Source organism: Erpetoichthys calabaricus, chromosome 9, assembly GCF_900747795.2.
Source record: "Erpetoichthys calabaricus chromosome 9, fErpCal1.3, whole genome shotgun sequence".
Lineage (NCBI taxonomy): Eukaryota > Metazoa > Chordata > Cladistia > Polypteriformes > Polypteridae > Erpetoichthys > Erpetoichthys calabaricus.
In genome coordinates, this window is record NC_041402.2 from 75,675,373 (window position 1) to 75,690,677 (window position 15,305).

Here is a 15,305-nt window from a genome sequence, read left to right on the forward strand (position 1 = left end):
TACATGAAATAGATATACAATTTGTGGAAAAGTAGAGTGTGATATATAATATCATATTCAAATCCTCTAGACATGAGTATGAAGACAAGGTAAGATTGCCGGTAAGACATATTACAAAGAAAAACCTCCAGTTAAGCTTGAGAGGAAAAAAAACAAAATTTGAAGAGGCTCAAAGACCAAACTGGGCATTCTACCTAACACAGATGTCTTTAAGTCATTCCTCATTATGCATCAGTATCCAAGTTTGCAGATATTCAAAGAACAATAACCTCAGTGAGTGTTTTAGATTTGACATTTAGTCTTTTCAGTGCTTGACTTATGCTTTCAGTTTCTTCACTTCCATTCTTAGGTTTGTATGTGTGTACTGACGAAACATAGGACTGATTTTTATTTTTGTTTCTGTGCTCGTTTTGCATTACAAGTACTCAATATCAAAACTTTAATATTTGTACTGCCTTTTCAAACTGGAGCTTAGAAATTCTCACATCCTGTGTTACTTGCCATATTTGCCTTGTCTTACACCAACCTTTCAGACTTCCAAGGCTGTCTTATGGTGGACTTTTCAACATTTTAATTCCTTGCTATGCAACCCTCTAAAATTACTCTTAGGAGTGTGTCTCCTATTCTATTAGACTCTCCCCATAGTTAACAAAAGAACCATAGGACCACCATCCAAAGATCTCCTGAACTCTTATAGTAGCTGGTGTTCATGTGCACACTACAACAATAAAATTCAAGTTAAATAAAGATGACATTCATGAAGGGACATCCAAGGGGAAATGCTTTACTCTCAAAAAGTACATTACTGATTATATTAGATATGTAAAATACCATCTGGATTATACTGCTTACAAACTTAAAATTGCCAACTACCAAGGGAGCATTCATATTGTCAAACCATGGTGATAAGATGGCCATCATTTATGGCTGTTTTGCTACATATGGAGCTAGACAAGTGTGGCTTATAAAAATACTCCTGAGAAGAATGGAATTCTGTCTGTCTGTGGAACCAGGCTACACCCAAAAATAGATCCTTCATTTTGACAATCATACTAAACGTTCAAGGTAAATATACAAATAATACAGAAATTGAAGAACTTTAATCTTTTTAGACAGAATTGAGGTCCTAACCTTATGTGAAGTAAAAGATGGATTTCGGCAAAGGTCATATTATTCACCTTTGTTTTCTCCGTTTTGTGGTTTGAACATGGCAATAGAATTTTCACCCAAACATACTTGCTGTAGTAAACAAAATAACACAATTTATTCATAGCAAAAGGATTATAGAAGATGAATATATGCATGTATATGTAGATGCAGGGCAACAAACAAACAAAACTAAATCTAAATTACTTAGATTTTTTTAATCTTTCCATAAAGAGTGTAAAAATGTTTCCCATATTTAATTCTTGTTCAAAGAATTGCCCAAAGGAAGAGTATTCTTTTAGGATTAGTTTTTTTTTTTTACTTTACTTGTTTGTAATTCAATTCAATAGATAAGTATTTCTCTTGTTTTAAAGGTTTTTCATTTTCACTTACTTTTGTATAGCAGGCATTCATTCTCTTCACAGATTCTTTGTGAAAGTGAGTGTGTGTTTTGTGTCTATATCACATAGTTCTAAGCTGTAATGTAGATGGTGCTGGCAGCTACTAGTTTAATAGGTTAATCTTATCAAATTATCAAGTCAAGTTTGTCATCATGTGTCGCTTCACAACAGCTGACAAAAATACACTACAAAAAAAGTATAGAAAGCATGCAACATATATACAATATGCGTTTGCAAGAATTATATATTTATACACATTTTTTGTTATGTTATAATACTTGAAATTTTTGGAATTGACTTTTCAGCAGCCTTTCAACTTGTGGGTAGAAGCTGTCCTTGAATGTGCTGGTCTTTAAATTATGCTGTTTGCATTTCTAAGATGGGGTGGGCACTGTATATGTCCTGATGAGGGGGCAGCTGGGTGCTGGCATTACTCTTTGCCACTTTCACCACCCACTGCAGTACTGTAAAATCTTGAGATGAGCAGGTGCCTTACCAGGATGTGATGCATCCAGTGGAAAGCGAAAAACAAACAAAAATCAAAGTTAAAGCTAAAGGTTTACACAAAATAGAGGTTATTACTTTTAGGTGTTACAGTAGCTAATACTTTATTAGAACAACCAGAAACACAAATACTAATACATTCACTGACTTAACACTACCTGTGCAAATACAAGCAGAACCATAAGTGTGTAAAGCTATAATGTAAAGTAATCTTTGTTTGGTTCCTGTTGTCTTAAAAATGAAAAAAGTGATACAATTCCTACAGTCTTCAGGACCCACAGAGAGACTTTCATTGGCACATGTGGAAGGAGAACATAAAGTAGAAGAAAAAGAATACAGTGTTATTTGTTTCTTTGTCCAAGTCTTTCTTCCTCAGTTTGGTTGCGCCTAATGGTGATTAGCCGTAGCAGTTTCATTTAATTAATAAAATGATGAAATAATATTTTATTAGTTTTCACATAAGTCAGTTATTCATCTTTTCCTCTATATTACACATCGGGTAAAAGCTTCCAGTTCTACTTGATCTCACATACGTTCAAACAGTATTGTATGGTAGCAAATGAATGGAAAGTTTTGTAGACTGTTTTATAGCATTTGTTTCATGATTAATTTCTGTTTATATTTTAGGAGCTGATATAGCAAATATTTGCAATGAGGCAGCTTTACATGCTGCACGAGAGGGATATAAATCAATTGACACCTTCAGCTTTGAATATGCAGTAGAAAGGGTTATCGCAGGTACTATTTATGCTTTTGATCTCTATAAATAATGTTCTTATATTTTACTTTTCTTTTACACTAGCTTTTATTTTTATTTCAGTCTGATATAAATATAAAAAAATATTATAAATAATTTCAAGTAATATTTTAGTCACTATTTGGTAACTGTTTTAGTAGAAATTTGGTTCTTGTGACCAGTATTGATTTTTCACAAATTTATACTCTTGAAATTATTTAAATGTTTTGAATTATTTTTGGTATTCTTTTGGTGTTGCTTAGGTAGTATTAAAAAGAGCAAGATTCTCTCTAAAGAAGAGCAGAGGGTGGTTGCGTTCCATGAATCTGGACATGCTCTAGTAGGCTGGCTGCTTGAACACACAGAGGCAGTAATGAAGGTCTGTTTAACCCAATTGTCCATCTATATTGCTAGACTATAACAAATGTTTGCATCATATATATAATATATGTAGTGAGAGAGAGAGACAGACAGAGAGAGTCATATTTGACATATACACCTAATGTAAAATTTGAACAGTACTTAAGAAAAACAAATTATGATTGTTTTTTTCTTACCATTTGGCTTAATTGAATATATATTTGCCTTATTTTATTTGTTAGGTGTCAATCGCACCAAGAACCAATGCAGCATTGGGATTTGCACAGATCTTGCCAAGAGACCAGTACTTGTTCACCAAAGAGCAACTTTTTGAAAGAATGTGCATGGCGCTGGGTGGCAGGGTTTCGGAGGCTATTACCTTCAATAAAGTCACTACAGGTAGTTTATTTACTGGTCTAAATTGAATAACATATGGTAATTGGAATAATGATTTCTGTGAAAATATTAATGAGGTTTGTATCTGTGAATCTCAAGATGATTGTGCATCTTATGAAAAGGGCAGTATTTTTCACTGTGTCATATTACAATCATTCAGTGTGATGAGTCATGAAAAAATCATGTTTATCTAACTGTTTCATAGTGAAGAATACATGACCTAGTAAGACTAGTGACATTCTCAATTAATGTAGGTAGGTAGCACAAAATCATGTGGCATATTTTATCGCTACTTCTAAGGAAATGTGTATGTTCTCCATACAACTGTTTTTAAACTTAGCAGAGCATTTGAGAAAGTTGCAATTATGTTAAATTCTGTAAAAACATTTTAACTTGCTGAAGAACCTTGCTGGAAATATTTAATCTGATCTGAAATGACCGACAGAGTATTAGTTTGAAAACAAATCTATATTCCTTTCTTCTAATACAATATATTTTAATTTGCTAATCTGAATCAAGCCTGCAACCCCTTGACATACAGTGGTGTGTAAAAGTAGTCAATCCTCTTGAAAGTAATCATAATTTTCTGCATGACAAAAGATTTGTACACATATTTATCCATTCAGTATGTGAAGGGTCATTGTCATGTTGAAAAATAAATCTTCTCTTGAGCTATAGCTTCATAGCAGACCAGAACATGTTCTGCAATATTGTGCAAGGTTTGTGTCCATCCATTGTCCCTTCAGCTCTGACAAGATTCCCAGTCCCAGCACTTGAAAAGCATCCCCACAGCATTTTGCTGTCAACACCTTATTTTACCGTAGGTATGGTGTTTCTTGAGAAATGGGCAGTTCTTAGTTTTATGCCACAGATACCTCTTTGAAGTCTGGCCAAAAAGTTCCATTTTGGACTCATCTGACCATAAAATATACTGCCACAACTTAACTGGATCTTTCCCATGCTTTGAAGCAAATGCCATACGTGCTTTTATATGGACCTTCTTAAGGAATGATTTCTTTCTGTCTACCCTCCCATAGAGGCCTGCTTTATGGAGAACCTTTGAAATTGTGGACCCATGCACCTTCACTCCAGTTTCAGCCAAATAGCATTGCCAACCTCCGAGAGTGATGGTTGGATTTTTAGTAGCCTTTCTCCCTAGTCGATGTCTTGCTCAGATGTTTAGTTTTGAGCGACGGCCAGTTCTAGTAAGAGTCTGGGTGCTGTGATGAACCTTCCACTTTCTGATGATGAATCCAACAGTGCTTAACAAGACATTCAAACTCTTCAATATTTTTTGTAGCCATTTCCTGCCTTGTGATGTGTTTCTCACTTCAGCAGAATGCTCCTTGTATTTTTGCAGTGATTGTCCAACAAAGACTATGACCCCTAAAAAGGGTGCTTTTAATATCCAGAGAGATATAAAGGACTCAAAAGTAGTACCTAAATATGTTTAATTATGGTCAAATGATTGCCACCTTTGTGCCACTTGTGATTAATTTATTGTTTGTGTAAACCTGGACCTTCCAAAGCACAGATGTTTAAATACTTACACAAACACTAACTTTTGAGTTTTTCTGCTTCACTTAAATATCTACAGAACATGGTTTATTTTGACTTTAGAAATGAATTGTTACAGCACAAGAGTTTACATTAAAAATACTAAATGCATACATATGTGTACAAATCTTTTTGTATGATAACTTTAAAGGGGTTGAATATGTTTCCATGCCACTGTAACTAAGCTTTTCTTCTTTTTAGATGCTTTGCCAAGCCTTTGTTGCAACCTTTTTTCATTTGCATTTAATTGGGTGTTGGGGTGGCATTCAGACTATGGTCATCTTTTTACTAGAATTCTTTATTGAGTTTAAAAGAGAAGATTGGCTTGTCTACACTTAAGACTTTGTATCATCCAAACCCCAAGCCCCCTTACCCAGAAAACAAAATGATCATGTTAGCAGTGAGTCTGGAAAAATCTTCTTGCGCACAGACTAGAGAATATTCTGATGATTTATATAATGAATGTATAAACAGGTTTACATCAGTAAAAATTGGTCCATACAGTGCTTCCATTTCAGTTGCACTTTAGTTATACTGGAGGAAATCACTCAACCGAAGATCTTACAATACTGTACAATTGATTGTACTGTGCAATAATACACAGTCTCATACATTAACTTATGAAATATTTATTATTTACACAAACAGCTGCATAGACAGATTGGTACAGGGGAGGCTTTATGTCTCTGTTCAGATCAGCCTCTACAGATCTAGATGTGTTTGTATGTGTTCATTTCTTTCTCTTTATCATCAAGCATATGTTCTGCTAGGGCAAACAAGCTGTCAGCTATCTTCACTTGTAAATTTCTTTGAGTGTATATGTGCTTCCATATGTGTTTTTAAAGGATATTTAAATAAATTATATATCTCAAGACTTACTCGTGCAAAAATTTTGGAAATCAGTAGGCCTAGTCCCATTACTAAACAGAGCAATCTGCAAAATACAAAATTAAATTCTACAGTTTCTACATCAGTTATTGTTGGACATGGGTCAAACTATTTTTGGAGGATATGGGGATAAGCATCAAACCAAAAACAATAGACCTAGAGCCAGTAACAACATAAACATGATGCCATATACAAAAATATTTGCCTAAAATGAGAACCTGAGACACTGGTGTTTAATGATAATACTTGCAAGTTGGATCTTGCCCTGTGTACATCTCAAGACAATTTTAAATGAGATATTTGTAAATGATGGAACAATTTTTAGTGGAACTATGTATGACATGATTTCTGCATATGGAACTAGAATGTATTTTGTGAATGGATGAATTTTGTTCCTTTTCTTAAATTTAAAGATCCCTAACTGTAAAGGCACGTACTAAAAAACAACACATTTAAAGCTCCTTTATGTGTGCATCTATACTGTGATTTGAAACATGTCAACCCTACATCCCAATATCTGTGTATACAGTGTGGTATTATACTAAGTCTCCAAAACATAGATATACAGAAATTACTAGCAATAAAATGTGATGCTCTTTACTTGTGCCTTATACTCAATTTTCTCAACAAAATCTATACTGCTTGAACATGCCATAAAAGACACTGAATGGCTATTTCATGTACACCTGCCTCATAGTGAGTTGTTTCCCCATTTACTTACTGAACAGCCTGAGTTAATTGTTTACTGACTTAAACAAAGTACCAAAAGTACATTATGAATGATAACTGGTTGTGTGTTGGATTTAATGTATAATGGTTTGTCACCTCTTATTCCACAGATGCTGAACTGAATTACAGGCAATAGGACAATATTGTATATCCAATACTTGGATAACTGTATGTACATAGGTGTGTTGTTTTTTTTTGTTTTTTTTTTTAACAGGTGCACAAGATGATTTGAGAAAAGTAACACGTGTGGCTTATTCTATGGTGAAACAGTATGGCATGGTACCCAGTGTGGGACAGATTTCTTTTCCAGAAACAGAAGAAGAGGGAGCAATTGGCCGTCGACCATTTAGTCAGGGTTTACAGGAACAAATGGATCATGTATGTAATTTTTTTTTTATGTTTTATTCCAATAAGTCAGGGGTGTCCAACTCCAGTCCTGGTGGGCCGCAGTGGCTGTAGTTTTTCATTCTAACCCTTTTCCTAATCAGCAAGCAATTTTCACTGCTAAAAATTAACTCCTTTTCCCTTCATTTTAATAGCCCTGTTTTTAAGGATTCAGTACTCTAAATTGATTTGTTTCTTCATTAAATGGCAGCCAAATAGAAATGAGATGTGAAACGAGCCAACAGATGACCAGTTCAATTGGAATGTCAAACTCCAGCCAATTTCACTCCAACCAGTTTCTTAATAACAAGCCAATCCTTGCTGTTAATTAAAGCCATTATTGAATATCATGACTTGTTGCTGCTCTCATCCTACCACAGCAGACTGTTGATTTTCTGTTTTTTCAAAGACCACCATCAAGATGTTTTGTGACCTGAGCAGACCAACATGACCAAGAACTTCACCGTTCTTTTTTTCAGGTTAGCTGGTCATGTGGCGGCTTGTTTTGTGTCTCATTATTGTTTAGCTGCTCATTAAGGAAAAAGAAACAACTAAGGGGTCTGAGTCACTTCAATTAAAGCTAAGCCAAAACAAGTTAATCAGCAGCAAAAACGGCTCACTGACTAAGAAGATGGTTAGAATGAAAACCTGCAGCCACTACGGCCCACCACTGCCCTAAGCAGTTTTCAAAAAAGGCCTTATGCCTAGTGGGTTGCTTGGGTTACTTCTTATACATTTGCATATTGATCACTCTGTTTGTACAGTGTCACAAAAGCCACAAAGAGCCATAGCAAGGTCTTAGGGCAGCCACCTGTATATTTGGTTTCCTGGCTGCAAATTGTCGTTTAAATGATAGCACTGCTGTGCACAAAATCGAGTCCAAAACAGAACTGAGGGAATAGGGAAAAGGTGGAGGCTTTTAAAGGGGAAGACAGGAAGTGAGATCAAAGGGGTCGGGCTCATGCAGGTCTTCAGCCAAAGGTTCGAGCCCGGACGTGACATCACAGGGGCCGGAGCCGGCAAGGTCTCCTTCCATAGGCTTGGTCCCAGAAGTGACATCAAGAGGGCCAGGTGGAATCTCTCATGAATGGACTACAGGAAAGGGAGAAATAGAGTCCGTGCACTCTGCCACATCCCGGTATGACTCAGAACTGCCCTTACTCAAGCCCTTTAGCTGCCTCCCATGCCCACGTGTATGACAACAGGTTTTCTGACTCAGTTTAAAAGATTACCAACAGATTCAGATTTATATTCAGATGAACTGGTGTGTTTAAATTGCCCTAGAATGTGTACTGTAAACCTATGTATGTGTGCTCCTTTCAACATCCTGTCTGCAGTGGTTGATGTTGCTGGACAACACTATAAATCACAAAAAACATTTCTGCTGTCGATGATACATTTTTGATATTTAAGATACAGTTAATTAATATGATTCTGATCAATTTTTTTTTGTATGTATGTATATGTATGTATATATATATATATATATATATATATATACAGTACGGTGCAAAAGTTTTAGGCTGGTGTGAAAAAATGTTGTAAACAAAGAATGCTTTCAGAAATATAAATAATGATTGTTTATTGTTATCAATTTACAAAATGCAAAGTGAGCGAACAAAAGAAAAATCTAAATCAAATCAATATTTGGTGTTACTACCTTTTGCCTTCAAATCAGCATCAATTCTTATAGGTACACCTTCACAAAGTCAGGGATTTTGTAGGATTATAGTCCGGTGTATGATCGACCAATTATACCAAACAGGTGCTAATGATCATCAATGTCACATGTAGGTTGAAACACAGTCATTGACTGAAACAGAAACAGCTGTGTAGGAGGCTTAAAACTGGGTGAGGAACAGTCAAACTCTGCTACCAAGGTGAGGTTGTGGAAGACAGTGTTTCATGTCATGGCAAGATTGAGCACAGCAACAAGACACAAGGTAGTTATACTGCATCAGCAAGGTCTCTCCCAGACAAAGATTTCAAAGCAGACTGGGGTTTCAAGATGTGCTGTTCAAGCTCTTTTGAAGAAGCACAAAGAAATGGGCAACGTTGAGGATCGTAGACGCAGTGGTCGGCCAAGGAAACAGCAGATGAAAGACACATCAAGCTTATTACCCTTCGAAATCGGAAGATATCCAGCAGTGCCATCAGCTCAGAACTAGCAGAAACCAGTGGGACCCAGGTACACCCATCTACTGTCCGGAAAAGTCTGGCCAGAAGTGGTCTTCATGGAAGAGTTGCAGCCAAAAAGCCATACCTCCGACGTGGAAACAAGGCCAAGCGACTCAAGTATGCACGAAAACATAGGAACTGGGGTGCAGAAAATGGCAGGAGGTCTCTGGACTGATGAGTCAAAATTTGAAATATTTGGCTGTAGCAGAAGGCAGTTTGTTTGTCGAAGGGCTGGAGAGCAGTACAATAATGAGTGTCTACAGGCAACAGTGAAGCATGGTGGAGGTTCCTTGAACGTTTGGGGCTGCATTTCTGCAAATGGAGTTGGAAATTTGGTCAGGATTAATGGTGTTCTCAATGCTGGGAAATACAGGCAGATACTTATCCATCATGCACTACCATCAGGGAGGTTTATGATTGGCCCCAAATTTATTCTGCAGCAGGACAATGACCCCAAACATATAGCCAGAGTCATTAAGAACTACAGTATCTTCAGCGTAAAGAAGAACAAGAAGTCCTGGAAGTGATGGTATGGCCCCCACAGTGTCCTGATCTCAACATCATCTAGTGTGTCTGGGATTACATGAAGAGACAGAAGGATGTGAGGAAGCCTACATCCACAGAAGATCTGTGGTTAGTTCTCCAAGATGTTTGGAACAACCTACCAGCCAAGTTCCTTCAAAAACTGTGTGCAAGTGTACCTAGAAGAATTGATGCTGTTTTGAAGGCAAAGGTTGGTCACGCCAAATATTGATTTGATTTAGATTTCTCTTTTGTTCATTCACTGCATTTTGTTGATTGATGAAAATAAATGATTAACACTTCCATTTTTGAAAACATTCTTTGTTTACAGCATTTTTTTCACACCTGCCTAAAACTTTTGCACAGTACTGTATATACTGTACAATAATAGAGAGAGAGATATTCTGGTGGGGTTTTTTTTTGTGTGTGTATATAAGTTTTCAATTTTATCATTGTTGATTTCCTTTGTCCATTTAGGAAGTCAAAATGTTGGTTGCTAGGGCTTACCGCCACACTGAAAAACTACTGTTAGACAATCGGGATAAACTAATCATAGTAAGTTCTTTTAAGCTGTTTTTTTACAGTATGTAACTGATTAACTTGTAATACATTTTATAATGAGATTTCCTACCCTAAATATTGAATACAATGTTGTGTACAACTTTTCTTTACTTTTAAATTAGCTACATACAGTATGTGTTTTGGTTATATGCTTGACATCCAATTTACTCAGTTTAACACTTTAATATTGATGTCAATACTTTAATGTCTTATTGAATATATCCTAATTGTATATATTGTATCTGTAAGGTTTTGGCACAGCATGGTTAATTCAGTTTTTCACCCAAGCTTTTTTTCTTTACAGTTAGCAAATGCTTTGTTGGAACGGGAAGTTGTTAACTATGATGATATTGACGCACTGTTAGGACCACCACCTTATGGTCCTAAAAAAATAATAGCACCACAGAGCTGGATTGAAGCAGAGAAAGATAAACAGGACTCTGGTGAAGATGATCCTCCAAAACCTAGATCTCCACGGCATAACGAACAAGGGGAAGAATCCAGTTTGCAACCTGCTTAAAATAATTCAATATTCTGGACATTTTATTTATAATGTACTGCGATTTTTTTTTTAAATCAGAAGCTATATACAAGTAATGACATCCACCTTTAGTAGAATAGAAGCTGACATACAGGATTATTCCATTCAGTGTATACTGGTATTTATATGATTACTGTGCTCACTGCAGTTTAATATGCTGGGTATATTATGGGAATAAAATGAGGTAACAGACAATTTGAAGTCACATTGTATTCACTTATATTGATAATGAAGTTGTGTCAGTTTAAATTTGGAAAGGTAATGTTAAAGGTTTTAGCCATTCATTTACGTTTTACATTTTTAATATTCCTTGGAGTTGTCTGTAATGAAGAATAGAAGATGGAGCTTCTTTCGTATTGACATTGCTTGTAAACACCTTTTTAAAGAAGTTTTGGATGAACTTTTGCCAAACCAAAAATTACATGTAAAGTTCTCTAATGTAATTTTAGAATCTATAACACTACTTTTTTTCACTCATCTTACAAAGTGTATTATTTAAGAGACAGTCATGTAGGATTTTTTTTAATAAACAGAACAATGTAATTTCCTAGTGTAAAATTCTACATTACATTTGCCACAATTAGATTTTCACATAAATGCAAGTAGTATACTAACATTCAATCCAGTTGAATTTCAAAGTCACAACTTTTATGTAATGAACCATAATTACCTCTAGATCTTAATTAAACCCATGTGAGTACAGAAAAATCTGGTATGCACTTAGAAAAGTTATAAAAATGGCCAAGGGCCAATATAGGAAGAAAGTGGAATCCTGCTACAGAAGCTCAAACACCAACCAAATGTTGTGTGGGCTAAAGACCATCACAGACTACAAGGGAAAAAGCTGCAATGTGGGAGAGGTGACTGCTTCTATCCCCAAGGAGTTAAACACCTTCTATGCCTACTTTGAGAACTACACCAACTCAGAATTTCTGTCAGAAGAGAACAATTGCCCTTTTCAAATATCTTGGGCAGAAGTGTGTAAATACTTTTAAAAATTAACACGTATAAAGCTCCTGGACTGGATAATATCCCAAGACGTGATCTCAAAGCATGCGCCCCATGAACTGTCAAATGTCTTTACAGACATCTTTAACCTTTCCCTGCACCTGTTTGTAGTCCCCACATGTTTGAAGAGGACCACAATCATCCCTGTTCCAAAGCAATCAAATATGAGCTGTCCGAATGTCTATAACCCAGTAGCAATCGCCTCCATTGTCATGAAGTGCTTTGAGTGCATGGTTAAAGATCATGTTACATCCCTACTACTGTCTACACTTGATCCACTCCAGTTCGCCTATAGGCCAAACAGATCCACAGACAATGCAATAGCTTTATCACTGCATACTGCCCTCACTCACCTGGATGACAAAAACATGTACATGTGGAATATCAATTACAGCTTTGCTTTCAACTCCATAATTCCATCCAGGTTAGTTATGAACCTATGTGATCTGCATATCAGTGTATCCCTGTGCAACTGGATACTGGATTTCCTGACAGGCAGACCACAAGTGGCAAGGATTAGTAATGTCACCTCCTCCTCACTGACACTCAACATCATTGTTCCCCAGGGAAATGTGCTCAGCCCCTTGTTGTATACCCTGTTCACCCATGACTGTACAGCTACACAAAGCTCCTGTGCCATCATTAAATTTTCATTCAGCACAACCATTATCGGCTGTGTATCAGATGGATCATTGGCAAGAGCCCTGACTTCATGGTGGCGGGACAACAACCTGTAGCTCAATGTCAGCAAGACCAAGGAGCTCATCACAGACTATAGGAGATTGTGGGGTGGTGGGCACACCCCCATTCACATTTAGAGAACAGAGGTGGAGAGAGTCAGTTGTTTTAGAATACTGGGGATCAGTATCTGTGAGGATCTAAGCTGGTTGCACCATATAGGTGTGATTACGAAAGCAGCAAGACAGCAGCTCTTCTTTCTTCAGTGCCTGAGGAGGTTTGGCATGAACTCCAGAATATTAACCAATTTCTACTGATGTACCGATGAGAGTATTCTATCTGGATATATCACAACCTGGTATGACAGCTATAAAGCTCTATATATGTGGTCAGATCAGTGCAATGCAACACCAGGACTGAGTTGCCAGACAGCCATCCAGGACCTCTATGGACAGTGCTGCAGGAGGAAGACACTGTGGACCCTCTCTGATCCCAGACATCCCAACCACAGAATCTTCACAGTCCTGCTGTCTGACAAAAAAGCAGTACAGGTGCATCCCGACCTGCACCAGCAGGTTCAGGGACAGTTTCTACCCACAAGCTATCAGGATACTGAACTGCTGAATACTGATCACTTTGACAACAGTCATTTTAAAAATGCTAGTCACTTTTTTGACTTCCCTTCTATTCATAAACTAAATCGTACATATACAATGTAAGACATGGGACCGAACACCACCAGACAGACACCAACACTTTATAAAACACACATTTATTTTCTTCAATAAAGTCCCCACAACACACAGTGCTCCCACACCAATCAACCTTAACACGGGCCTCTCCCAATGTCCTCTTTTGGCCACCTTTCCTCACCACACGGGAGCTTCATCCTGCTCCTGCTTGCGACTCTAGCTTCCTGATTGGAGTGAGGCGGCCCCTTTTATTTCTACCCGGATGTACTCCAGGTGCCTGACGATACTGTTCCGGCAGCACTTCCTGGTGCCCTTGCACCCGGAAGCACTCCGGGCGTCCCTGGAAGGTCCTTCCTCCACCTTCTCAGGTGTGGTGGAAGTGCAGGTTTCCTGGGCTCCACGACGCTCGGGGTGCCCCCTGGTGGTGGCCACGGGCCCCTATAAGTTTGAGCCTCCTGGCTCAGTCCCCGTGGCCCCCTCCTTATCCAGGGCGGTTGCCCCCTCGTGGCCCGGAGGACGTACACACTGCCTCCTGGTCCTTCCAGGCATATCGACTGGGTCTGGCCCCCAGCCTCCTGCGACAACACGTACTACACTCCCTTGCTCTACAATCATGTAATATTTTACTATGCACCTTATTATTTTATTCCTACTTTTATTATTTTTACTTTTTTATTAATATTAAGTGTTATTTTACCGTGCAATTTGAGGAGGCTCCAAGTCCAAGAATTTCATTGCTGGTAATGATGTTCCATCGTTATCTGTATATGACAATAAAGCTTGAAACTATTTGTGTTAATAGCAGGTGCACCGACAGCACTGATTCAGTGTGTGTTAGTCAGGGGCCAAATAAATTTAGGGCTTTGCCTTAGTCAGGGCTGAACTCTTCAAGATGATGCCAAGGAGACTTTAAAAGAGAATCTTGTGCAGTGACACAAATTGGGAGATACTGCAAATCTGAAGATGTGTCAAATAAGAATGTAATGGAGGAAGCGATTGACGAGCAAAGAGGGATAGCAATAGAATTAAACGGTGTTACTGTCTGCAAGGGAGTTTGCAAGTGTGCTGCATCATGGTTGTTGTAGAGCCATTTTCCCTAGTCCCGAGCACAGAGTTGGGGCAGCAATCTGTTATAGTCACTTAGCTCTGATATTTTGATGATCACCTTCTGGATTACAGTACTTGATTCATGTTTGTTCAGCACATTTGGTCCAAGGGCCACACTTTTGTAAAAAAAAAAAAAAAAAAAGAAAATGACAAGAAAATGAAAGAGGAAACTGAAGCGTTTAATGTTTTGAAAACAACACAAATATTTAATAATTTACTTGAAAAACGAAGGTTTAATTAATAATGACATAAACTAAAAGTATGAATGATGTACGGATTCTAAAATTGTAGTAAGAACCTGCAATCTGTACTCACAACTGAACTTGGGAACCATTGTTGAAACCCATCGAAAAGTTATTGCCAAATGATAGTGACACCACAAACTCATACGCAAGTTTAAATGGAGGAAACGTCTTTGTTTGCATTTATTTGGTTAGCAGACCTTTTACCCAAAGTGACTTACAAAAGAGGTCTATGCATCAGTCTGGGAGACTGTTTGGGAACACGTGTTCAGGTCAGGTTCCAAATTTATCATCACAAGTGAAGAGATTAAAACAAAACACAAGCTAGGTACAGTTCCCAGGTTGTAAAAACTCAATTTATCAGTTAGACAGAAATTGACCAAACAAGACAGACTTCAAACGCTTCTTAAACACATTGGAAGAGGCAAAAATTCAAATGGAGGTGGGCAGCCTGTTCCTCCATATAGAAGGTACACACGAGAACGGTCTGGACTGAGATTTGAGGCCATCTGAGTGGTCAAGAAGGAGCATAGGATCTGAATGTCTCTAGATACTGTACATGGATACTCAGCTATTGACTATTCTGTCAAGCATCAAGGATTTGAACTTAATACGTGCCGCTACTGAGAGCCAATGTAGTGATCTGAAAAAAAAGACATGATCCAAGAACATAGA

General features: G+C 37.5%; 1 protein-coding gene across 2 annotated transcripts in view; it reads left to right on the forward strand.

Moving 5' to 3' along the window:
• Window positions 1-11,098, forward strand: part of spg7 (SPG7 matrix AAA peptidase subunit, paraplegin) — a 50,956-nt gene extending 39,858 nt beyond the window's left edge. For both annotated transcript variants that reach the window (XM_028809759.2, XM_028809760.2), the window contains exons 12-17: window positions 2,679-2,789; window positions 3,051-3,166; window positions 3,390-3,546; window positions 6,932-7,095; window positions 10,279-10,356; window positions 10,667-11,098. In XM_028809759.2, the coding sequence (XP_028665592.2) occupies window positions 2,679-2,789; window positions 3,051-3,166; window positions 3,390-3,546; window positions 6,932-7,095; window positions 10,279-10,356; window positions 10,667-10,882 (842 nt within the window). In that variant the 3' untranslated portion in view covers window positions 10,883-11,098. The remainder of the gene's footprint in view (window positions 1-2,678; window positions 2,790-3,050; window positions 3,167-3,389; window positions 3,547-6,931; window positions 7,096-10,278; window positions 10,357-10,666) is intronic.
• Window positions 11,099-15,305: the final 4,207 nt, after the last annotated feature.